At 46.4% G+C, this 26,015-nt stretch overlaps 2 protein-coding genes across 4 annotated transcripts in view; one reads left to right on the plus strand and one right to left on the minus strand.

Moving 5' to 3' along the window:
• RHOBTB3 (Rho related BTB domain containing 3) overlaps positions 1-5,273 on the plus strand; it is an 83,266-nt gene extending 77,993 nt beyond the window's left edge. Inside the window, exon 12 of the mRNA XM_082377292.1 lies at positions 5,106-5,273. Within this exon, the coding sequence (XP_082233418.1) occupies positions 5,106-5,143 (38 nt within the window). The 3' untranslated portion in view covers positions 5,144-5,273. The remainder of the gene's footprint in view (positions 1-5,105) is intronic.
• GLRX (glutaredoxin) lies at positions 1,980-11,170 on the minus strand. 3 transcript variants are annotated; one of them, XM_082378580.1, is made up of 3 exons: positions 10,864-11,170; positions 4,711-4,830; positions 1,980-3,108 (listed from the first exon to the last, which is right to left on the minus strand). In XM_082378580.1, the coding sequence occupies exons 1-2, from the start codon at positions 11,068-11,070 to the stop codon at positions 4,717-4,719; spliced, it is 321 nt and encodes a 106-aa protein (XP_082234706.1). In that variant the 5' UTR covers positions 11,071-11,170; the 3' UTR covers positions 1,980-3,108; positions 4,711-4,716. The 3 variants fall into 3 exon arrangements, with proteins under 3 accessions (XP_082234706.1, XP_082234707.1, XP_082234705.1); XM_082378581.1 differs by having other exon boundaries at positions 1,980-2,553; positions 10,864-11,167; XM_082378579.1 differs by having other exon boundaries at positions 1,980-3,105; positions 10,864-11,166.
• Between the last annotated feature and the right edge of the window lie 14,845 nt (positions 11,171-26,015).

Here is a 26,015-nt window from a genome sequence, read left to right on the forward strand (position 1 = left end):
GGGTTGATTGTGATTTCAGAGAGCAAAGCCACCTGCTTGCCTCTGAACTCTTACAAGAGAAATAAGCTTCTGTCATTATGTTTTTGTTACAGCACTTTAGCTATAACAAATACTTATGGGGTGTGGGAAACAGGAGATTCAACTCAGGATGGAGAGCAATGGAATCCCCAGGATGACAGTGAAGGGAGATCCCAGGAAGAGAGCTGTGCTCTGACGTGGACAGCAAACAGTCCAGATTGGAGCAGTGAAATGCCCCATGTTGAGAGCTCAACTGTTGTCTTTTTTTTTTTTTTTTTTTAACTTGGGGTGAGAATGCTTAAATGAGCCTGAAGCAGATCGTTATCTGAACTTAGTTTGCCTTGTGCTGATGACATTTCTGTTCTCCATGCCACAACTTTGGCTAGTTGAGGGGGTACGGGCTTGCCACACTGCTATGGACGTGGTGTGCTTGGACCTGTTCCTGAAAGCTGGAGGCTGGGGCCACGGAAGCCAAAAATGCAGAGCAGCCCATTTCCATGACATATTTCTGGGGGATGCCCAGTACCTGTTCATACAATAACCTCCCCAGTATGGGTTGCCCAGTGTTTCCAAAGACTCATTTGGGAATACCCCTTTGGTAAACTCCCAGGGAAACAGAAGCTAATCTATGACTCAGAGCCTCTGTTCAGCTTATCTTCTCCTGAGGCCCTTCATCTGATGGTGAGAATATTGCCCTTTCCTTACACAGCTAGGTTGGTGTTTGCTATTGCTTTTCAAAACTAAAATGTATTGCTGAGGGATATTGTAGGAAGTAAAACTATAAAGGATCAGAATGATTACAACAAAATGAACTAGAGATCATCTCTGTGAAGGGAAGAAGGGGATACATTGGGAGGGGGCACATGGGCCTCTACAGTACGGTTTTTTTTTTTTTTTTTTATCTTTTGGCATGTGGGATCTTGGACCACCAGGGAAGTCCTGGGCCTCTAAGGTCCTTTATCAGTACTCTGGAAGCACGCTGTTATATGGGTGCTTTACTTCTTAACTATGGAAGCAGATACATGGGTGTTCATTTAAATAGAACTATGCATTCTATATATTCTTATATATGTCTAATACATTTTACAGTATTTCTAAATAGCTTAAATACCTATGAAACTGATAAATGTGTGGCCAGGACTGGGGTTTGAGAGGGGTGGAGTAGTGTTGTAGTGTTGTTTGACATTTTAAACCACATGCATGTATTGCTTTGATAAAATAGAACCTCTGTGCTAGAAACTGGGCATATGAAGGTTTTTACGTCGAGGCTGCTGCCTTTGAGTATTTCTGAATATGGCAAGAGACCAGTACAGATGATTAACTGCAATACAGCCTGATGTTTTAAGATTACAGAAGAAGGAGCAATGACTTTTTTTAGTCAAGAGGCAGTGAGAGGAGAGGGTAGGTCCAGAGGGGAGAGTCTGTAAATCAGGCCTTGAAGGCAGGGTTTGAAAGAAGAACAAAGGATAAGAAAGGGTATCTCAGGAGGAAGGAACACAATGAGCGAGGACATAGAAATGTGAAAGAAAGAGCAGGCAGGTGGTCTGGAGGTGATCAGGGACTGTGCAGTTTGCATACTGCACAGCCTCCAGGGGTGGCATTCATAGTGTTGTGCAGTGTGTAACCTACTCGATCATCCACAGCCATCTGGTTGAAGGGAGTGGTTAGGGTGCATAAGGGAAGGGAGAGGAAGCCAAAAGTACGAGAGTATTAGGAGAGAAACAGGCAAATGGAATGTGAAAAAGACTATTATTGAGTCCTAAACATTATTCGGTAGGCTAGTGTTGACATATTCAAATTATGAAATTTACAAAATTATACCAACCGTTTATACTTAATGAAGGACAATGGCATGTGCCTGCAGGGGATGAACCTGAAAAAACTTTAAGTTGGTATATTCTGCAATAATCACATTCCTTAAGGTCTTGAGAACGTAGAAAAGAATTGGACAAAAATCACTGTGTGATCCATGGGTACTTCTTTATTAGAGAAGAAATTAACCATTCATACTAGAGACTTACAGAGGGAAATTAACTTAATCTTGCAATTCTAGAGCAACCTTCACAATAAGGAATTCTTAAGCTTTCATAGCGTGAGGGGGAAAGAAAGGAGAGAGAGAAAATCATTTAGAACAGAGTTTCCCAAATTTGGCTACTTTCACAGACATATTCTTGGAGGTGGGGTTACAAGTTTTCTATGTAACATTTAAAATTTTATGTTTTACTTTTGTTTATAAACAAATTAATACACACTTGTTCAGGATTCCCTGGACAACCATCTTACGTAACAGAGTGTTGCCACGTGATCGTAGCATCTGCATTTATACCTCTGATCCCTGTGGCCCAAAATGAAGACCAACCGTGCTTAACTTTTCAGTGCGTCTCTCAGACTGCGTGCTCAGACCCTTCATGGAATTGTTGAATATTTCCTATGAGATCTATGAGTTGTCACGGTTCAGAACACTGGTTCACGGCAGTGATTCTCGCAGTAGGAGGGGGTAGGAGGTGGGGTGGGGATGGCGGCTAGGGAGACACCCTTTGAAAAAGCAGATTCAAAATATCTATTGATTTCATAATACAAATTCTATGAAGTCAAACTCAACAAAATAATCTTTGGACAGTAGCAGAAAACCAACTCTAGATTCGACCCAGGAGGTCTGGGATATACTTGGTTGAGAAACACTGGTGTTGAGGTAGAGGAGCCCCAGCACGTGGAGAACACGTAGTAAGGAACACGTGCCAAAGACAAGGAACATCTTTTGGGTCAGTGAGTGAATCCTAAGCATATCTTGTCTTTTTGGAAACCAAAGGGCCAATCCACAAGAAACCCAAGACATCCATCGAACTTCTCAGACCTGTTGTTTTGGGCAAGTTGGTCCCCTTTTAATACTGAGTCAAAAGAAGAAAAAGCTGTTTTTGCCCCCAGAATGCCCCCCACCCACTTTATTTGCGTTAACATATTTCAAACTTTTAAGTAAACAGTTGCTGTAGCTGGGTAAACGTAGCCCCAGGTCCATCGACCAGGAAGTGCTGTCATTATCGGCAATGCCATCCAGCTCTCAAGGGGGATATCCGCCTGGGGTCTGTTCTGCTAGGAAAAAATACAAAGAATTGGATTTTCTTGGAAAAGATCAATTCCTCTCATTTCCCTTTCATTACCAGAACACTTACTCTTGCTGTTTAAGCATAATCGGTTACAGATGGCCTTGAGATGCAAGTTGCCAGTAGAATACTGAGAGCATAATATGCTGAAGGGCAATGCAGATAAAGAGACCTGGGGAATATGGCGGACTCTAGTGCCCACGCCAGCATAGAGGCAGCTGGGGAAATGGTGTTTCCCACCTTCCCAGGAAAGTCGTAAGTTTTCTTTCATTCTCATCTAAGCCTAAATTGCTAAAGAGTGTTCCAGAAAGGCAAACATTTGGCACAGCAGTTAATTGGGTTTTGAGTGCTCTCCTGCATGGGGTGAGGCCAGAAAGCTAACCCAAACAGACACAGTGTTTATTTGAGGGGATGATGTTGTATAATTGTGATTAAAAGTTTATAACATTGACTAATTTATTTCAAGGGATTCAGTTGCATTTTTCAGACCTTGTTTTTTCACTTCATGTTGCTATTCTGAGTAACCACCACAAATTATATGTACTCATTGCTCAAGGGTTAATTATTAATTAGTGGGCAATAAATACTCCTCAAAGAACATTTTAATTTGAACCCCTTTCTCCTTTGGCTAAAACAAACGAGTCTTTCCACCTGTGAGTCAGTGCAATTGGCCTGCTTAGAAGCTAGCTTGCACTAACAAGAGCTGGGGGGAGGGGAGTCCATCAGACCCCAAAGGTATCTTGATTTCTTTCTGAAGAATTCATCACCCTATGGTTTTCCATTCAGTCAAAGATCTCCTTTAGGTTACAATTTTAGAAAACTCTGTTTTGTCATTTGGGAAGCCAATTAGATTGAATTGATTCGCAGGGTGAACACAGGTAAAGCAAAAATTACCTTGATTTCACATTGCACTTAGAATAATCTAGGTTGCTTACCATGGCCTGTGTGCTCTGGTCCCTGCCCACATTTGTTACTACTTTTCCTTCTTTCTGCGCTTCACTCAGTCTGCTCTTGCTTGCTTTCAGTTCCTTGAATATTCCATACTTGTCACCTCAGGGCCTTTGTACTCGCTATTATTCCTTCTGCCTGAAAAGCCCTTCTGCTTCAGCTGTACATGGCCGTCTCCTTGTTGTCAATCAGGTCTCAGCTCAACCAGCCCCTCTGAAAAAGGCCTTCCCTTACCACATTAGCTTAATTTGCTCCCCATCCCCCTGCCATGTTCTATCAAATTATTCATTTGTTTCAGGAATTATCTACTTACTTGTTTTTGATCGGTCTACCTCTCTAGAATATAAGTTCCATGTTATCTTTTTGTTCATCTCTGTATTCCCAGTGTCTCGTACAGTGTCTGGCACATAGTAAGTGCTAAATAAATATTTGTTAAATGAAGATTGAGTGAAAAGCTTTCCTCCCATTGATGAAATGAATCCATTTGTAAAATGGGAAACTCATACATGACGTCACAGTTCCTCAAATCACCCCAGATCATTCTTTCCCTAGCCAGAGTGCCTTCCTAGATTGTAATAAAACGTGGCAGTAGAATTCCACCATCTCCCAGTGCTCCTGGCCCAGCGTCCCACCTGTCACTCACCTATAATTATTGTAGAGCTCCAATTTGCTTTAGCCGTGTCAACAGCTCCCCTTTCGCATGCATATTTACTAGTTCATTGCATCCACCTATGCACTCTTGACCGATGAAGACCCGAGGTACCTAAAAAAGCAAACAAGCCAGGACATTTAGAGAACATCATTATTAGATTAGACATTTTATCCTTCCTCTAAATATTTCCCATGATCCAAAGCTTTTTCAGATCACTTCACAACCTCCTCATGTATACTCTTTCAGGGCAGAACTTTATTATAAGCATAAAATTATTCATTCAAGAACCTTCTTAAGCCAAGATGCTTTTCAAATAGAATGTTCTGTGTGTGTGTGAGATTGTCTAACTTGTCAAAGGGATTTAAAAATTTTACTCTATGTTTCAGGGAAAGAGTTTTGGTTGGCCGCAGCTGGACCACCCTGATTGAATTCTGGTTTCTCTACAGCTGGGACCACACCTGAGCCCTTAAACTGAGTCATGGCAACCAGGAAGGAGTCTGTCTCTAAGTACAGCTGGAAAAGTATTTGCATCAGTTCTCTGTCCCTGATTTTAGACTCACAGTTTATTAGAGTCGTCTCTCTGGTCTGTGAGCTCTGTCCTCAGCTGGGGAAGGGGTGGTGGTGTCTGAATCTCCTTCTCTAATACCTGGCCCATCATAAGGTGTTTAAGTGCTGCAGCCCTGGGAGCAAGGACATGCATCTGCTTTGGTTTCACACCTGGCATGGGTGGGTGGCCCAGGGCCAGCCAGGCTGACACAGTCATTCTACCCGCTGAACGTGTTCATCTTGAGTCAAACTCAGGCTCCCTCCCTGCTGCTAGGTAAGGCGTGTTCCAGGATTCTAGAGGGCTCTTGGAAGGAGGAGAGAGGAGGAAGTCTTTTCACTGTGGCTCAGGCAAATTCCAGGCCAGGGGTGTTACAGAAAGGCTGACTGGCAGTGAAGAAACAAGCACAATGCGGGTACCCTGAGTGGTCGGGAGCAAGCAGGTCCTCTCCCAGAACACTAGGAACATACCAGAAGGGGCAGGACAGGTGAAAGACAGAAGGCAGCAAGAATATTTTCAAAGCTTTTGACTTTCCTCAGAAGGCATAGTAATTCAGATGCATTTTTAAATTGAGGTATAGTTGATGTACAAGTTTCAGGTGTACAACACAGTAATTCACAATTTTTATAAATTATATTCCACTTATTATAAAATATTGGCTATATTCTCTGTGTTGTACAACATATTCTTGTAGCTTATTTTATACATAATAGTTTGTACCTCTTAATCTCCTACCCCTGTATTGCCCCTCTTCCCTTCCCTCTCTCCACTGGTAACCTCTAATTTGTTCTCTATATCTGTGAGTCTGCTTCTTTTTTGTTATATTCACTAGTTTGTTGTATTTTTTTAGATTCCACATGTAAGTGATATTATACAGTATTTGTCCTTCTCTGTCTGACTTATTTCACTTAGCATAATACCCTCTAGGTCCATCCACGTTGTTGCAAATGGCATTATTTCATTCTTTTTATGGCTGAGTAATATTCCATTATATATATATATATACCCCATCTTCTTTATCCATTCATCTGTTCATGGACACTTAGGTGACTTCCATACCTTGGAAACTGTCAATAATGCTGCTATGAACATTGGGGTGCATGTTCAGATGAAATTTTTTTTTTTAAGTGTGAGAGTTGAGAAAAAGGGCCGGATTATTTCAGTAAGTCCTTACCTTATTTTTATTAAGAAGAGGGTCTGGGTGGAAGTACGCTTTAAAAATTAAGGCCCCAAATTGAAAGGATCCTGCACTCCATTGCCATGGCTATTTCCTATGTCCCGAGAGTGGGGAAGAGCACACAGGACTGTGTTCCAGCAAGAAAGCCTGGTAATGTCCTCCTCAGTCACAGAAGGTGACGCCTGTCCCACCTGCACTGCACGCCTGTGTGGGGACTTCGCAAATGGAAGCGCCATCAAGGCAACATTGCTTTTTTACTAGCTGAAAGAATATGCAGAAATATGAGGTCAGAAACCTAACTTTCCCCCTGGATCTGGCCATTATTTTAGGGAAAATAAAGCACCTCTCAAATTGTTGGGGGCCTTTTGGCTTCTATCTCCCCAGGAACAGTTGGCTGTGGTCAGTTGCAATGGTAAATAAAACAGAATCCTAATGTAATTCTAATGTAATTCTAATACAGGGCTCCTTCTGTTGAAGCCATTACCTAAAGGAGTAAAACTCATCTGAGCTTTAAATAAGGATGAGATGTATTCATTCTTGAACTTCTGTTATTTTCAGAAAGAACTGAGCAATGGTCACTCCTCTTGCCACTTGCCACATCTCCACCTTTGGCCAGGGTGCTGGCCCAGGGGGTTTGAGTTCAGTTATTTGGCGAGAAGGCCCTGAGGAGTAAGGAGTCTTCTCCTTAGATAGCTGTTCTCAAACTTGAACCCTGCATCAGAACTGCAGAGGGCTTGTTAAAACATAGGTTTCTACTCCTTCCCCGCACATTTCTGATACAGGAGATCCGGGTTGGGGCTCAAGAATGTGCATTTTGACAAGTTCCCAGGTGATGCTGACTCTCAGGGGTCACATCTGCAAACCACTGGTTGGCACTGATAGTGGTTCATTCCTCCTGCGGTAACTGAGGCTTTGGGAACCCACAGCTCTACAGCAGCCCCCAGCCACCTGAGGCAGGCCCTGAAACATGATCAGGGCGGAGTTCTGTGCAGACCATCTGGCTACAAGCTGGCTTGCCTGAGGGCTGAAAGGCCCCGTTGCCCTTACACCCACCCTCTAGGCTAGGCAACAGTTGGCTGTGGTCAGTGTGATCAGTTGGCAGCAGGACAGTGTGGGAGGCTGTGGTGACAAAACAGGAAGCTGCTGATGCAGCTGAGGAAGGGAGACTCGTCCTCTGTGCCCTCCCCTCCTGGCCCATCCGCCTCTTCGGAGGAACTTGAGTCTGTTACTGCCAAGAAGCAGAGAACTGCCACCATAAAAGCAAGCGTGGGAATTCTGGGGCCCTTCCCCTCCTGGAGCTTTCCGCAGCCCCGGCTGCAGCCAGGTGGCATCTCCTGCACTCCGGTGTTACACAGAGGCTCCCGACGCTCTGCAGCACCTCCTTGGCTACTCCCTGGTACAAGACACCATCTTTCCTTATCTGAATTACTGCTCTAGCCTCCAGAGGTCTCCCAGCTTCAACCCTCACCCTGGCCTTCCTGTCTTCTCTTCCCCCACAGCCACTGGAGCGACCCTTTCAAAATCAAGTCAGATAGGGTTATTCCTCTGCTCAAAACCCTTCAGTGGCATCTCATCTCCTGTCACAAGCACACTCCGTGTGATAGCTTGAAAGCCTTCGCCAACCTGTACCGCGTGATCTCTCGGACCCCATCTCCTCCTAACTCATAATGTTCCACCCATACAGGCCTCCTTGCCAGGCATACTTCTACCCCAGGACCTTAGCACTTGCTGTTCCCACTGCATGAAATGCCCTACCCCTACATTTCTGCATGCCTTGATCCCTCACTCCCTTTAGAGATCTACTAAAATCAGTGAGGCCCTGATGACTCCATTTAAAACTGTACCTTGCTGCCTACAGCCTACCTGCCTTTCCTGCCTGTTTTTTTCTCCATAGCACACATCACTTACCACCTTCCAACATACTGTTTTATTAATTGCATTTACTAGAATGTAAGTTCCACAAAGGCAGGAATTTTTGTTTGTTCTGTTCATGGCAGTATTTCCAATGTCCAGAAAAGTGCCTAGTATAGTAGGTGCTTAAAAATATTTGTTGTATCTAGCAAAATTATCCTTCAAAAGCAAAGGAGAAAAAGATTTTCTCACACAAACAAAAAATGAGGGAATTTGTTGCCCAAAGATCTGCCTCGTAAGGAACGTTAAAAGACGTTCTTCAGAGAGAAGGAAAATGATAGAGGTCAGAAACTCGGATTTACATAAAGAAAGAACACTAGGGAAAGGAATAAGTGAAGGCACTGATCTAGGAGCTGTGGCTATAGCGAAACCAAAACCAGTTTCTCCAAGTACATGGCCTGATAGAAGGCCTATGTTTCTGTAATCAATCAAGTCTCTCTGGGCTCCTACTATTTGCACAGCACACAGGCATCACAGGATAAGCAAGATAGCGACAGCTCTCAAGGTTTCCAGTCTCTTCTAATAGAAACCCTTCACTGTTCGGGATCATGAAGTTTACAACTTCAAAGGGTTTGTTCTTCTCCTTGGAGGAATGGCATTCAGGACTCAAGAACCTGTGAAAAGTATTTTGAAAAATTCAAAAACAAACATAAAAGACCACTAGAAGAAAAAGTGTTGCTTTACAACGAATTGAAAAAAAAGTTGTTGAATGAATGCGTGAAGAGGTTTGTTTTTCCTGCTAGAGAATAGGTGCTGCCGGGCTGAAAGATGTAGCTCCCAAACCTGGTTGCAAATTAGAATTACCTTTTTATTTTTTTGACAGGAGATGAACTCTGTTTTCACTTCCAGATTTTTTGAGGTATAACTGACAAATAAATATGTGTGTATTTAAGGTGTACAATGTCATGGTTTGATACACATATACTACATTAAGAAATGATTACCGCAATCAAGTTAATTAACATACCCATAACCTCACAGCTACCATTTGCATGTGTGTGTGGTGAGAACACTTAAGATCTAATCTCGTAGCAAATTGCAAGCACATTATACAGTATTACTAACTATACAGTATTACTAACTATAGTCACCATGCTGGACGTTACATCTCCAGAACTTATTCATCTTATAACCCAATGTTTGTATCCATGTCCTAGGGGTCTTTAAAACTACTGATGCCGGGCTGCCACCTCCCATATTGTGATTTAATTGGCATGCGGTGTGACTAGGGCATTGGGAAGGTTTTTTTTAAAAGCTCTTCAGGTGATTCTGATGAGCAGTAACATTTGGGAACCGCTGGCCCAGAGGAATGCCTCACAGCAGGGGCCACAGGCGTACTTACACTGCCCTTTCCCTCCTTCCAGAGACGAGGGTCCTCAGCTCACAGCAGGGGCCCTGGAAGCAATGGGGTATAGCGTGTTTTGCCTCTTTCTGCACCAGAAGGCTGATTTCTGACTGGAGAGGTGGGGAGAACAGCCTCCCAGGCTTTACACTGAGAAGCCGGAAAAAACACGGTAAGTCAAACTAAACCTGAGCTAGGATATGTGCTTCTGCAAACGCTGTGTCCTAGAATGTGCGTCCTGAAAGGGAGTTTGGGTGAGCTGGTGGGACGGGACTCACCACCATGCCCCCGCCCCAGCACCTGAACTGATGCTGGTGATCTGGTTGGCTGGCTATCTCGTCGGGAAGCCGTGGGTGCTGAGGAAGAGGAAGGCTTTTCACATAGGGGACAGCGGTTCTTAGGGTCCCACTGTCTACTCATAGCAAAAAGGGATGTAGAGGTCACCTCCTCCAGTCTGGTGCTGCAGCCAGGAGGTCCCTGAGAGTCACGGAGCTGGTGACTTACCAGGATCACACAGCAAACCATTGCGAGAGCCATCCGGAACTCTGGCCTCTGGACTCCCTAACAGGCCTGGAAACATCCCATAATTTAGATTAAGGAGCAATAAGGAGCCGTTAGATTTTTCCAGTGGGAGGAGTTGGATAAAATATGGAAGAATGAGCGATTTAGGTGAAGGTTAAAGAGAGCCTAGAGAAAAGATGGAAGGACAGCAAATCCCACTTGGCCCTGTGAACACAGAGCAAAGAGTGCACGCGATTCTTGCACAACAACAGAAATGTACCGATCACACTTGGCCCCTGCATCCCTCCTTCCACCCCAGCCCTGCAAGCGCAGACTGTCAGTGCTTAAAACAAAGACTCCAGATAGCTCCCCAGTGACTCCTGGGCAGCTGCTGGGCCCGCTGCCCCTGACGCCCAACACAATCCGCTGTGCTCCCTCCTCTGATGTGAGAGCGCCGTTGGCCGAAGTCCAGCCGCCCATTCAAGGAAGCAGTGTCCGCTCTCAGGCGCCCTCCCCCACCTGCACAGCCCTCCAGCCGCCTGGAGTGACAGACAGAGCCCTAGCGGTGTCCTAGAGAAAGGCACAGGCGTACCACGTTCACAGCCCCGACAAGAAAAAGGAATCTGGGAGCCTTCTCCCCAGCCTTTTAGAAGGAAACCCCAGGCTCACCGTTCTGGCTCCTGTGAGCTGTTGCAAATAGTCTTGAATCTCGTTGGTGTCACCGTGGGCTGTGATATCGACAAATTCCAAAAGCCCTTGTTTGAAGGGCAAGTGGCTGAGGAGCTCCTGGGCCCTTCTGCTGTAGGGGCAGGTGGGCTTGATGAACACAACTACCTTCCCAGGCTGGATTTTGCTGTTCACAAACGCTTGAGCCATGCTCACAGGCTGCTATCTCCTGGGGAGGAAACCTCGATTGCAGGTATTGCTTGGGAGTAAAGCGGGGCCCGGCCAGCTGGCTCTCATTTAAAGGAACCTCCCTGGAGGAGGAGTTTGCCCGGTAGCGCGCTCGATTTTTAAAGGGCCAGTCCTGAAGTCGTTTCAGTCTGGAGTGATTCAGCAGCTAGAGCTTCGGAGGAACGCCCGCTGGTATGTCATCATCAGTAGCTATGTCCAGGCTGTCATTGTCCTCAGCCCCTTCAGGAGCGCCTGCTCTTGGGAAGAGAACAGAGTCAAGTCACTCTCTGGGGAAGCAGAAAGCGTGCAGACCAGCCCCAGGGAGGGGGCGGAGCAGACAGTCAAACCTTTGTTGTCTCTGAGACACAGTTTCTAAAAACATAGGCAGACAGAATCATTCAAGAAACAGAATGCGCTGAAATCTCTTTAGAAGAAGTGAAATTCAGATGGTGACTTTGTGTCCCGTCTTGCTTGGCCTGCACTGTTTGCCGTTGTCACTGTTTAGTGGAATTAGCTCCCCACTTTTAAACATCTGGAGATTTCACAAAAGAACCTGGACCCGCGACCTCTCTCTGAAAGGTCAGGTCGTCTTCATTTGTGGCAGCAGCTGGGGCTGAGTTGTTGTTCTTTGGGTAGGGCAGACGGCGGCTCAGGTAGGCCACTGCCCGCCCCTCGCCGGGCTGGCTCACGCCTTCCAGACCCCTGCTGTTCGTCCCTAAGCATTTGAGTTTGTGACCCTTGAACTGCACTTTAGCATGGAAGTGAATTCCAGCACAAACCCAAATTTCAAACTGCAGGTCCAATGAAGGTCTTTTTCTCTGTTTGACCCTTTGTTTGTGACCCGTGGTTTTCACTGTTGTGAGTCTAAGGGGTGAAATAGCTCACTTCTCACAGTCACCTGAGTGTCGTAAGACGCTGTAGGGCCTGATGCTCTTCCCTGTGGTGCCCACCCTCCCGAGTGGGGCGAGCGAAGTCTTTTGTTCTAGGGCCAGTTCTGACCCCTCCATGTGCAGTCAGTTAAATAAACAAAGCAAGGAAAAAAGGAAAACCACCTCCTTGAAAAGGGAACTATCCTTTTCCCCAGGAGGTTTCACACTGAGACTAGGGCCCAAGCTGGAGCTGCACACCTTCACTGATTGTCACGTCAGAATCCCAAGCATAGCATGACTGAGGGAAGGGAAGAAAATTGACTCCCGGAAGCAGCTCTAATTTTTACTAAAATTAAACGGCAAAGCAAGAAACCCAGATTCTGAGTCACAGAGAGGGACTAAGTAAGATATGAGATCTCTGGCCTCAGAAAGAATGTGCTAGGGCGGGAGGCCTGAGGTGACTGGTCCACGTCAGGCTTGGGACTTCCCAACCCACAGCTTCATTCTCTCCTGAATAAGCTCCTGGCAGAATCCTTGTCGTCTCTCTTCGTTTCGTCCTTTCGCTCGGACTCCTGTGGCGGGGCCGCTCGCTGAAGCCCGGGGCCTCCTCAGGGCCGCCGTCTTCCCTCCCGCGCGAGGGTCCGCAGCACGCCTCGCGCCTGGCACGTCCCTCAGAACCGCTCTCTTCTCAGCGTCTGGGCGTAGCCTCTCCCGCTCCACTGGCTCCTTTTCCTCAGCATGCGCCTCTGGTCAAGTCTCTGCCTTGTTACAAACCACCACCACCACCTTCCATCTCCTTGACCCTGCTTTCCTGCCCTTCCCTAAAAGCCAAGTCTCATAGGACTTGCTGTTATGTTTGCCATCTGAACTTGACCCACCTCCCATCCTGTCCTCACCTCAGTGCAGTCTGACCTCCTTCTCAACCGTTCTGCTGAAACTCCTTTGGCCAACGTCAATCATGACCGCCACGTTGCTAAATCACCTTGCAGCCAGGTGTCCTGCCTGAGACTAACCCAGAAGTGTGGGTGTGGAGTTTCTGGTAAACCGGTGGAGTGAAACTCCCAAAGGATCTGTTTGCATAGGGTCCCTGGAGGGTTGGGTACCTGGGGCAGAGATCAGGGTGCAGGAGGAGAGGGCTTCTGTTGTCTGCCCTACAGCTGAGGCCCAGGGAGTGGTGTCTGAAGCCTTAGGACAGATGGCCACAGGACACAGCTGAAGAAGGCCTTTTCATGAGACTTGGAACAAAAACAGATGGCAAAGGGGGGGGGAGAGTCTTCTCCACTTTTCAGAAAATGCCGTGGCTTGACTTCAGTGAAGAATTCAAAGCATAGAATACTCTGTTGCGTTACCATCATGAAAGTTTATAGCTTTGGCACATCAGGAGATGGAACCCATGGGTCTCGGGGCTATTTCAGGGCGGGCAGCCATCATGGGGGCTGCCGTCCTGGAGTGTTGTGCACATCAAGAGGGGGTGTGTGTGGAAGAGACATGAGGACTCTTCTTGGGCTTGTGCACCCCCAGGCACTCCCAGAAATACTGGGGAGCAAGGACTTTTTTCAAGGCCGTGGAGGTCCTGCTCTGCAGATAGTTGGCAACAAGCTAGTGATCCATGTGAAATATGAAATACGGGCTATTACTATTAATGCCATCTCATTTGTACCGCAGGCTGATGAGGGCTGGGACAATCTGGCCACAAATGAGCATTTTTCAGGCTCTTTTGCTTACTTGCCCACTTTGCAGGATTTGACCCTGTAGACCACTGTCCCTCCATCTCCCCTCCTCCCCCCAGCTCTCTTCTTCCCCATGTCATTTGCAGCTTGATCTCTTTCTCCTTCCTGTATCTCTGGGTATTCTGTCTCAGCCTCTTCCTCAGGAGTTTTGCCTGCACATGGGGTATATCCTGGGGCTTGGTCCTCTTCTCACTCTGTGTACACCCTCCTTGAAAGATTTTGTCTGCACACGTGGCTCCAGCTATCACCTTTTTGTTGATGAGCTCCACATTTATTTTTCTCATCCAGAACTCTTTCCTAAGCCTCAGGAATTGATAGTTCATTGCCTACTGAGAAGACCCACTTGGGGTTCCTCAGGCATCTCAGCCTCTGCGTGACCAAAACGGAAGCCAGCCTCCTGTCTCTTCCATACCTGCTTATCCTCCCAGGAGTCCTGTCATCTATCCATCGGCCAGGGCAGAAATCTGGGAGGCATCTTGACTGCTGCTTCTTCCCCAGCTCCCTGCTTTTTATTTATGCAGAGTGACCAAACTCTAACAATTTTGCCTCCTAAGTAGCTCCCCAGTCTGACTGCCCCTGCCTTGGTCCAGCCCTCATCAGTTCTTTGCTAGATCTTGTTAGAATCTCCACCTCGACCTCATTGCCTGGCCTGACACGGCTGCTGGGATGATCTTTATGTATGTACATCCTGTCATGTTCTCTCTTTTTCTTAGGAAACTTCCATTTTTCTATAGGAGAAACTCCAGATTGCCTAGTGGGAATGTGGCCCTGTGTGATTGGTCCTCCCTGCCTTAGCCACGTCGCTGCCTTTGCCCCACATTTCTCCTTTACCCCAGCTGTATCGAGTCTGAGCCATTGCACCTGCTCCGCTCTCTGTCCATGGTGCCCCTGGCCCCCATTTCTGTGTGGTGGACTCCTGCTGGTCCAACACGACCCAGATCATGTCTTGACTCCTCTAGGAAGTACCCCTGAACACAGATCTCTTTTCCCCACTGGGTTGGGTGCCCCTCAGCTGAGCTCACACAACATGCTGTACTCTGACTCATGCCATTTCATTGTTCTTTTTTACTCCTTTTCTGTCATCTACAGTGAGCTCCCTGAAGTCAGGGAAAGGGCTTTCATCCCTGTATTACCAGAGGCCAGATGCACACCGGTCCTTATCCATCCACCCATGCATCCACCCTACAAACATTAATCAGCTCCTCTGGGCCAGACACAAAGATCACATGCAGCCCCAGCCCTTAGGACGTTATAGTCTAGGGGAGACGATACAGACATGGAAAATGAACCCAGTGTTATCAAGTATTCTAGGTGGTATAATAGAAGTATGTATGTGCATGAGGGTGACCAAAAGAGAGTGGTCATTCCCGCCTGGAGGGTGCTTAGGGAAAGGTAGACAAAGATGAGCTAGGCTGAACCTCGAGAGAGGAGATGTTTTTGAGTCTGCAAGGTAGGGAAGTGCACTTCAGGCAGAGGGAACAGGAAATGCAAGAACGACATAGAGGGCACTTGGTGTTAAGTGTAGTCACGTGTGAATAGAGCATTAAGGGTTCGAGGTGGGGAGAGAGGAGAGAGACAGCTGGAGAGCAGGCGGATCATGGGTGTCTTTTACCAAGCTGAAGACTAAGGACTTTACATATAGGCAGTGAGGAGCAGTAATAGATATATTTTAAGCATGAGTAGATTTGCAGTTCAATGTTTGATGAATTCAGCATGTTGTGACATCTTCCGTTTAGCACGATGAGTGGCTAAATGCAATTTGACCACAGAAGGAGTGGTAGGGATGCTTTGAAGCAGGCAAACATTTAGGGTCCTTCGAGGCTCACCCTGGGACTGGTCCTGGCTTCCACAAGGCTTGGAGTGTGCAGAAGGGCAGCTCAGTGGGTGATGGGCTGCCGGTGTTCTGAGCTGCCCTCCAGACTTCTAGACTCATCCTGGCTGCCCTTGGCCCTGTCTGTATGCAGCTGCAGGAGTTCCGGTGAATGAACCACGTGGCCAGCAACCCTTTCCAGCCTCAGACACATGCAGATTCTGGTGTGTGGCTTTGCCCGTTTTCAGAGTCTATCTTGTTTGATGCTCTCTCTCTAGATTTGACCACAGAGCACCAATCTGACTCTCACTGTAGACTCTAACTCCAGTTTGACCTCAGAAGACACTGATGCTGACTCTAACTGTGGTCCCTCACCTTCTACCTCTGAAGGGGGCTGCTCGGTGCTGAACTCAGAAACACTACAGCTCCCATTTACTATGGACCTACTGTGTGCCAGGCTCAGTGCTAGGAGCTTTACATACATCATCTCTAATCCTCACAGCGACTTTGAAAGGTAGATACTTTGGATCCCAAACTGACTAGAGGAATAAGGAGAGGGTCCCTGACTTGAAGTTCAACCAAGGTCAGGAGTAGAGGCTGCTTTCCAATAGGCTCCACCATAGACTTGGGAAGTCTCTCCAAAAGTTGCCACCTTTTCTAAGATCCAGGCTCAGTTCGAGATAGCATGTCACCCACTGATACTGGTGCCTTGAGAGTCCCTGGGTCCCACTGAGGTTTCTTGCTATCATTTGAGCTCAAGACTGTATCCTTTACCTTTCCAAGTGTTTCACCACATGCAGCTCTTACTGTTTCTGTTGGCTTCATGGGAGGGCTTTCTCTCCTCTCCTTAACCGAATCATGTCAGGCAAACCAAACTGAGCCGTTTATTAGGAATCTCTTTATTAGGGACGGCAGGAAGGAAGTGGCATTATGTTTCTCTCTTTTCCCAACTCTTGGTGCCAAGGTAGGATATTTCACAGGGCATCTGGCCTGTCTCCTTTGGGATGGTTGTGACTGGGGAAAGATGAAAGGTGAAGGATTCCCCTTGGGCTGTGACTTGGATTCCCTCTAAGGGGTTCTAGGGTACTTTGAGAGAAAGCACATAGATTTAGACTTCAGAGCATTGTATAAACAAGCAAAATATGATAACTCCCACTTTTATAGCCCCAGCCTCTAACCGGGTTTATCAGCTTGGATATTTTAGGTAGAAAGAAACAAAATACCCAGTTTAAACCAGTTTTCATTAGAGGGTTGATTTTCTTGGCTATCAGGAAGTTGGAGGTAGGAGGCAGGCTCAGAGGCTCAGGGATCCAGGGCTCTGGGTGGGTGTATCTGAGATTCTCGTGGTCCTCCCCTCATGGCTGCAGGTTGGCTGCAGCTGGTCCAAGCATCCGTCCTCACATAACTGTGTTCAAAGGTAGGAGGAAGAGGGTGGCCCCGGCAGGGGGTGACACAGGTAGGGCATTCCTCCTCCATGCTCTCCCCTCAGCACACTTCCCTTATACCTCCTGGGCTGGAACTGGTTCATGTACCCTCCCCAAGGTTAGGGGCTCTCTCCCCTAAGCCCACTGATGTGTGCTTGATACCTGAGTTCTCTAGGCCAGCACAAAGAGACAGCACAGCTGTTGGATAATCGACCCGCCTTACTCTCTGTCATATGTTGCACTCTGATTTTATCGACTAACACCCACCTTTCACCATCAAGAGCAGGGGTCTGCTTTTCACTGGTGCCTCCTTCCCAAGGTAGCTACATCGGTGGTGAAGGGATTTTCTGGACTAGTCCATCACTCCTGTACGTGCTAGGATGCCTCTGGCTGTAAGGAACGGAAACCCCAACTGAAACTGGCCTAAATAATAATATTCAAAAAAACAAAAGTCTGAAGTAGTGCAGCTTCGGGGCTGGCACAGTTGAGAGGCCTCAGCTCCATTCCCCTGCCCTTGTCCACGAGATGGCTTCACCCTCAGCCTGGCGGTGGAATCCCTCATCTCTGTGAGCAACAGTGTCCAGAGGAAGTGAGAGAGGGTCACTTCTGACAATTTCCCAAACCTCACCTGGTGGTGTTGGTCCACTTTGCCTCACAAGCTCATTCCTGACACAGATTAGCACAAGGCATGGAATGACCACACTTTTGGAGCGAGTAGGCCCATGCCTGGAGCGGAGACGGTTTAGCCTCTCCTGAGGGAGGGGGCCGTGTTGGGGAGGAGTGGACTCCTGGGCAAAGCTGGGAGGAGGAAGGGGAACATGGACGTGGGAGAGGCAACCACCAGCTCCCAGGACAAACTTCTTGGAAGCAGAGAGCCGCCAGCCGGGACTTTATCTTGTTTAGTCAAACGAAGCTGAAAACACTGAAATAAAGGATGACAGCTTCTGCTGTCGAATAGATGGTTGTATCCACTTTTTTGATGCAATGCCTTCTAAGCCTAAATGTTTTCAGCAGTTTCAGATCTGTCACTTCCTCCTTTCCGAAGGCAGGTTATCAAAATGATGTTTATCTGGTAAGTATCCCCTCTGTATGCCTGCCGTTTGCAGGTAGGAAAGCAGCCCCTGGCAGGTTTGGAGGCTGTCCAAGGCCCTCCAGCGATAGACTTGGGATTCAAGCCCAGGTGTGTCTGAGCCCAAAGCAGATGCTCTGTGCTTTGCTCTGCCCAGCAAAGCCCCCGGTCTTAGAGGGAGGCCAGCGTCAGTCTGGAAGGGGCCTCAAAGGCCACCTACACTAGCCCTGTTGCGTGCTGGCGTCCCTGCCAGGGCATTTTTCTGCCGTGCTAGTTCAGCCTGCCCTTGAGCCCCTCCGCGGAACAGGCAGGGATTGGAATCAATGAAAGGAACGCTGGGCATCTCCCACGGAGGGTGGCGCCTGCTGCTGGCTGTGAACCAAATGCCCACGCCCAACCCAAACACAACTTTCAAGTAGAAGGGAACATTGTGTACTTTCATGCGGATTATAGGGCCAGGACGAGGAAGAAGGCAGAACAATGTGTGCAAAGCCATCATGTGAGAGACAATCACAGCTTTGCTTGTGAGAAAAGACATAGTGGTTCCAAATGGGAGTGAAGATGAAATCACATTGCCGGGCTTTTCTGAAAACACACCTGAGCACATTTCTTCTTTCATACTGAAGTCTCTTAGCCATGTGTCTCCCGCAGCTGGTGGCCTGAGTGCCAACTCGCTCCTTGAAGCTCAGCTTGATTCCACAAAGCTGATAAAGCTCAGAAAGCTTAACTGGACCTATGGTGAACTCACCCTACAATGCAAATTAGACATTCCTGTTATCATCTAAGTTCTAGTCTAACTTTTATCTGGATACCTTTCGTTGATACACATCCACTCCCCTGAACAGTCTACAAGCTAGTTTTATTTCTTGCTAATTCCCTTGATGTCAGTACAAAAGAAAACATTGATGAGTGCTCAACTTGAATACCCATCAGTGGGCACTAATTTAGTCATACTATAGGAATATGATGGAAGACTGTGAAATTTTTTTTTACGATTTTTTTTTTGATGTGGACCATTTTTAAAGTCTTTATAGAATTTGTTACAACATTGCTTCTGTTTTATGTTTTGGTTTTTCGGCTGTGAGGCATGTGGGATCTTAGCTCCCCGACTAGGGATCGAACCCGCACCCCCTGCATCGGAAGGCGAAGTCTCAATCACTGGACAGCCAGGGAGTGTCCCATGAAGAGGCAGACACATGTGAACTGGTTTGGGACAGTCTCTTATTAAGATGCAGCAGGATGGCAGCAGTACGCTATCATCACTTGTGTGCAAAGAAATGGTATGTTGAGTGGGACTTTCTTTTTGCACTAGAATTGGGAGGCCAGAGCTGGGGATGAAGAAGGGTAAATACTGCATCTTCTATAGAAAGCCACCAACAGCTGGTGAGACTTCCTTTTCAGGGCTTGCCGAAGGATGACGGAACTGACCCTGTGATCAGCATGCTCTCCCCACCACCTCCCCCGACCCTGGGGGCCTAGAAAAGGATGTTGGTGTTTTTCCTTTTCCTCCTCCAAGCCAAGTGAGAAGGGCTCCAAGAGAAGCATTCTTGAAGATTGGCATGTACCTGCAACAAGGGAGACTGGTACCTCACTTGCCAGTTGGTCAGCTGCTCAGGTTGTCAGTACCTTGGTGCCTACCGAGGAGGACGAAGAGCCTTGGGAGAGATGGCAGGGTCTGGCTCGAAGAAGATGTGTGAGTTTCCCCTGGGTGAATGGACACCAGGAAGGGGGACAGCATTGAGCCATCTTGTTGTAGCAGCAGGAGCCTGAGGAGGTTGGAAGAAGTTAACCTGCAGCTGGATCTCCCACACTGGGGAAGCTGTCTGGGAGGAACTCTCTATGAAGAACTTACCTGTGAGCCCCAAAGAGCCTGCATTAGGATGCTAGCCACTCAGAAAACATCACCAAGGGCTAGTGTTGGCCAGGGAGCTGTGACCATTCACAGGGAGAGGACCACAATGTAAGCCACTTAGAGATATTTGCCTTCCTTCCCTCTTGTCCCTCTCAGTCCCCAGCCTTGAAAAAAGATGGGGAGAGATCTCATAGAGCTGATCATGTCCCTCCCGTGTCCACTCCAAGAGCTGGACTGGGTCAGGAGTGAAGGAGTGTATATGCCTGCTGCAGGTCCCCCAGCCAGCAACGGGGGTGGGGTTTGAGCTGATATGAGATTGGAATTTTAAACTAGATTAGATGAGACTCCTAATAACTAAAGGCAAACAGAAAGCTATGGGATCTGTTCATCTTCTGCCCACCAGGCAGAGAAGGGAGATTGGACAGAGCACAGTAATAAGTCACAATCAGTGAAAAATAAGAACACTCCAGGTTAGTTTTTTGCAGCTTCATATATCTGATCTCTAGAGGGACACACAAGAAATGGGGAGCAGAGACTGACTCTTGGGGGTGACTTGGGGACTGAATGCATTTCAAGGATGAGAAGAAAACCTACTTCCTGCATACCTTTTGTGCTGCTTTTTGTTTGCTTGCTGCTATGTACATGTACGACACAAAATTGGCAGAAGGCATGCCAAAAGCAGTGAGATAGAATAGGAGTGGTGGAAGAAGTGGAGACAGGACCCTTAGATCTCAGAAAAACTTGGCCAAGTTCACCTCTTTAAGGGAACGGGCTCACACTGAGGTGTAAAACCCAAATTCCTTTCTGCCCCAGCAGGAGCGGGGTGTGGGGATGGTAGGGGCTACTCTGCACCCAGGTTGTTCCCGAGAAGCAGAAGATGAGCAAGAACCTGGACGCTCACATACAAGCCACGGGCTGGAAGCCGCCTGTCCCAATGGCAGGGCACGGAAGAGAGACTGCGGTGCACACAGCCCTCCACCTGCCCGTCCTGCAAGTGCTTGTGTAGAAAAACTCACAACATCAAAAAGGAGCCATCACGACACCTATGTACAGACTGTGCAAGAGGAAAAGTCTGGAAGCAGGAAGAGAGGAAATGTCAACAAAGCATTACAAGTTGTATGTATGAGGATTTTCCTTGTGGCATTGTTGGTAATAACAACAACAACCCTAAAACCTGAGAACCACCCAAACACTCATGAATAGGAATTAATTATACAAATCATGGTAACCTATATAACTGACTACTATGAAGTCATTAAAAAATGAGTTACATATGTATGTCCTAATATGGAAAGGTCTTCAAGATATATAATTTTAAGTGATCTAAATAGGCAATATGAGGACATATTGCAAAATTCTAATAATACAAGATGGTATTAGTAGACAGTGAAAGCAAAGTTGCTCCTTCACCCCCATCTCCCAGCTGCTTAGATCCTCTCACCAGGAGCAGCCACTGTTCCCAAATACTTGTGCCAGGATATATTACTGAACTTTTTAAAAAAGTAAGGTCAGAACAGCATGCAATTCCATTTGCATAAAATTTTAAAGTATATATATGTACAGATGTGAGTATATAAAATATATAATATATATAATGCATAATATGTATATATATACACACAGTACAGTATATAAAAGCAATATATATTGTTTTTCTGAAAAGCAACTCAGGACCCTATTAATCAATCAATTGATTAATTAATTTCTTCAGTCATCTTTAGGAAAATGACTAGCAATCAGAGGAGGGTAGGGTAACTTGATCAAGTCAGTAGTATTTTATTTTGAAAATATTTTAAAATATAAAACACATTTTCCCTGTAAGAGTTTCAAACAATATAAAAGTATTTGAAGTCACAGTGATCGCTATGCAGGTGGCAATTTGAGGCCGACCCTGCCAGAAGAAGTAGGATGCCAGCCAAGAACCAGCAAGGACTGGTGGGACACTAGGCCCCGGGCAGAAGTGTGGTGGTAAAGCTGTGGAAGGGCGGTATCCAAGCTGGCCCCCGGTGACCCTGGCCTCCTGGAATGCATGTCCTGTGTAGTTCCATCTCACACTGCATAGGGCTGACCTGTATGTACCAACAGGATAGAGTGAAATGATGTGCATGACTTTTGAGTTAGTTGGGACATAAAAGACACTGTGGCTTCTTCCTTGCTCTTTCTTGGATCCGTTGCTCTGTCTTACAACTGCCTCAGGGTGAGGACACTCAAGCAGCCCCATGTAGAGGTCCATGCGGCAAAGAACTGAGGCCTCCAGTCAACAGCCATTGAGTGAGCCATCTTGGAAGCGGGTCCTCCAGCCCTGCTTCAGATGACGGCAGCCTCAGCCAACAGCTTGACTGCAACCTTGTGACAGACCCTGAGCCACCTAATTGGCCCTGGACTGTTGACCCTCAAACACTGTGTGAGATAATAAATGCCTGTTGTTTTAGGCAGATAAGTTTTGAGGTAATTTGTTGTGCTGCGATGGAGAACTGATATGAAGGCCTAGGCACCCTGGGCCTCACCCCACATGCAACAGGGGACTTGATAGTCAACTACTCCAGCACCATTTGCAGGTGGGAGTAGGACTTCTGCTAACACAGGGTATGTTCAGCCTGCAGCCTAAAGGTCTTCAGAGCTGACATATGGGAAGGGGTGAGGCAGTTTGAGGCGTGTGTGTGTGTGTGTACAATATGCGGGTATGTGAATAAGTGTTGTTCCCTGGAGCCTTCCATAAAGGAAAAAAGGAACCTGTTTTATGTGCCCTTTGCCCCCAGGGTGACTATGAATCCTACTTTAGTTATGGGACCTTTTTAGTTTTTTTTTTTTAATAGACTTTGTTTTTTTAGAGCAGTTTTAAGTTTACCAAAAAATTTGCGAGGAAGGTACAGAGGTTTCCCATATTCCTCTTACCTCTACACGTACATAGCCTCCCCCATTATCAACACCCACCCCCATGTGTTACAACTGATGAACCCACATTGACACATCATAATCACCCAAAGCCCATAGTTTACATTAGGGTTCTCTCTTGATGTTGTACATTTTACAAGTTTGGACAAATGTATAATGACATGTATCTACCCTACAGAGTAGTTTCATTGCCCTAGGAATCCTCTGTGCTCTGCTTATTCATTTTTTCCTCCCAAGAAGGAGCTTTTTATTCCATGTTATACCTTCTTCATTGACTCTTTACCATATGCATGTATCACTTTTATGTTTAATTTTTTATTTATTTAAAGTAGTGATTGGGCAGTAAGGGAGTGGAGAAAAGCAGTATAGTGTAGCCTTTAAAGAGCTTTGGCAGGAGAAAGGGAAGTGAGAAAGTGATAGGGCAATAGCTTAAGGAAATAACAGGGCACAGAAAAAAGTATCTTTAATATGAGGGAGCGTTGTGTACTTTTTTTTTTTTTTTTTTACAGGAAGCCACCAGTTGAGGGAGGAAAATATAGTGAGAGAGTGAATGCTTGCTAGAGCAAGGTCACAGACAGAGCTGAGGGTAGGGGACAGAGGGCCAGGCAGTGGGGTTAACCTTGGCCAGAAGGAGGGACACATCTTCAGGGGAACGCTGGCGTTGGGGGCCTCAGGGGGAGTGGTTCTGGGGCTGAGGATGGGCAAGCCAAGTGGCGGCAGTGAGAAGCCCAAGGGACTCCAGACTGACACATGGCTGAAACAGCAAACGGTGGGCTCCAGGCTGGAGAGGAGGCAAGTGAAGCCAGGAAAAGATGGTGAAAGAACAGAGTGAGGAGGGGTTGACGTCAAAATGAAGATGAAAAACTGGTTCAGTGGCAGAAATTAAAAAAATAATTTTTTAAAAAGTTATGCTCAGTGACAGGAAATTCAGGCTCATAAGCAAGCACTCGGTGGATGCTTGGCTGCATGACTGAATATGAGTAGCAATGTCAGAAATGTTGAAACAAAACTATGGAAGATTTTCAAACAGCAGTTTCAAGCCTTTCTTGGGAAACACAACTTTCCTTTGGCTAAAATGGCCCCACAACTAAACGCAGTCTGTTTGACCAGGGAGGCAACACTAGAGGGAAGCAAACCACTGAGGCCAATTAGCTACCAATTCATCAACACATTAAATTAATCTCTTCGGATTACCATCTGTACAGCACCTTCCTCTTACAGAAGTAGAAGCTACATTCATGCACAACTGGTTCTGAGAAAAATTCCTTATACATGAGCTGAGATGCTAAAGGAAATGAATCACTTAGGAACAGAGCATCTTTAATGGAAAAAGACAGCTTGTCCCACCCAGAGACAATTGCTGGGCACACGTATATGGAGCTGTCATTTGAAATGATTTGTCCAAAGTGCTTGAGGTAAAACTTAAATGAAGCTGAAACTGGAAAATAAAGTTCTGAGCTGCCAGTAACTATTGAACAACATTACCACAGTGTTAGGAGATGAATCAAGAGGAAACACCAGTGTCTTAGCTGCTCCACACCCAGGAATCCTCCCTTTCGTTTCTTTCTACCCAGCATCCTTTCCCCATGTAACAACTCTCAGGTTTCATGATTCCTCCATAGGCATGGAGTTCAATTAAAGATAGACAAGTGTTCTTCAATGGGCTTCTGATTAATAAATTTGGTCACATCCAAATGATGGAAGAGGATGCAATTGTTAATAATAACAAGGTATCTCTCTATCTCTATCTATATGTGCTGAGGTTTCTAGGGTCTAAAAATCAAAGTGCAGAACCATGTGTATAGGACAGTCTCCTTTGTATGAATATAAAAATGTGGGGTATGAGATTATTTATATGTATGTGTATTTATATTTATATATATTTGTATATGAATGAGATAGATCTATATATCCTAACATGAAAGATTTCCAAGTGAAAAATATATCAAATTTTAAAAGTTGCAAAATAATGTCTATATCTTAAAAAATGATATATGTGCATGGATCCATGTACTGTTTATGATGTATATGTCCAGAAAGGGGGCTGGAAGGCTGTACAGCAAACTGTGGGCATGTGGCCTCTGAGGGGAGAGTGGCTGTGGGAGGGATGGTGCCAGTTTTCAGCTTTGCTCCGTAGACTTCTAAATTGTTTGAAACTTGTACAATAAAGATGTATTCATGGGCTTCCCTGGTGGCGCAGTGGTTGAGAATCTGCCTGCCAATGCAGGGGACATGGGTTCGAGCCCTGGTCTGGGAAGATCCCACATGCCACGGAGCAACTAGACCCGTGAGCCACAACTACTGAGCCTGCGCGTCTGGAGCCTGTGCTCCGCAACAAGAGAGGTCGCGACAGTGAGAGGCCCACGCACCGCGATGAAGAGTGGCCCCCCCCTTGCCGCAACTAGAGAAAGCCCTCGCACAGAAACGAAGACCCAACACAGCCAAAAAAAAAAAAAAAAAAAAAGATGTATTCATGTATTACTCAGATAAGAAAAAAAAAAAAAGCAAAAAGACCAAAAATTAAAACTATGTGATCAACTCTTGATACTTTACTGGGAAATTAGAGAATCTCAGTGTGGTGGTACAGACACGAGGTGACACATCCCAGGTTTACTAAGCATTGCCTTGCAGGGAGCTGCCCAACAGAGGGTCATAAAAGAGAGAGGGAACAGAGTTTGGTAGCATGCTAGGCCCAAGCCCCTCATTTCTACGGATTTGGGGACCACCAGAGAGCTGTGAGGAGACTGAGCTTGAAAGTTCATCTCAAAACATTGTGACCCCTCAGCAGCTATGGGGTAGTGGGGAGGGGAGAGGCCTTATCCAGGTTGCTGAGGAGTAATTTCTCTATACTTTCCAGGAGAAGATGTAATTGTAGGGCTTCCCCTTTGGACTCTGAATTACTAAAAACACAACTGTTTTTGGAGAAGACAGATTGTCACCATGTGGCTGGTGATGCCTGAGTGCTGGGGCATGAGACGGCCCCACTGGCCCTGTGATGTGGGCCAACACGTAGGGACAGGTGACAGTGAAGGCCAGTCTGCATATGATAGAAATAGCAGATGATCAGAAACTGAGGGTATTTTCTGATAATGAAACTGTCGAGAGAGCCTCATCCACCAAAGGGCAGACAGCAGAAGCAAGAAGAACTACAATCCTGCAGCCTGCGGAACAAAAATCACAATCACAGAAAGATAGACAAAATGAAAAAGCAGAGGACTATGTCCCAGATGAATGAACAAGATAAAACCCCAGAAAAATAACTAAATGAAGTGGAGATA

The sequence above is a fragment of the Balaenoptera borealis genome (assembly GCF_965194805.1).
Source record: "Balaenoptera borealis genome assembly, chromosome: 2".
In the NCBI taxonomy this organism is placed as follows: domain Eukaryota; kingdom Metazoa; phylum Chordata; class Mammalia; order Artiodactyla; family Balaenopteridae; genus Balaenoptera; species Balaenoptera borealis.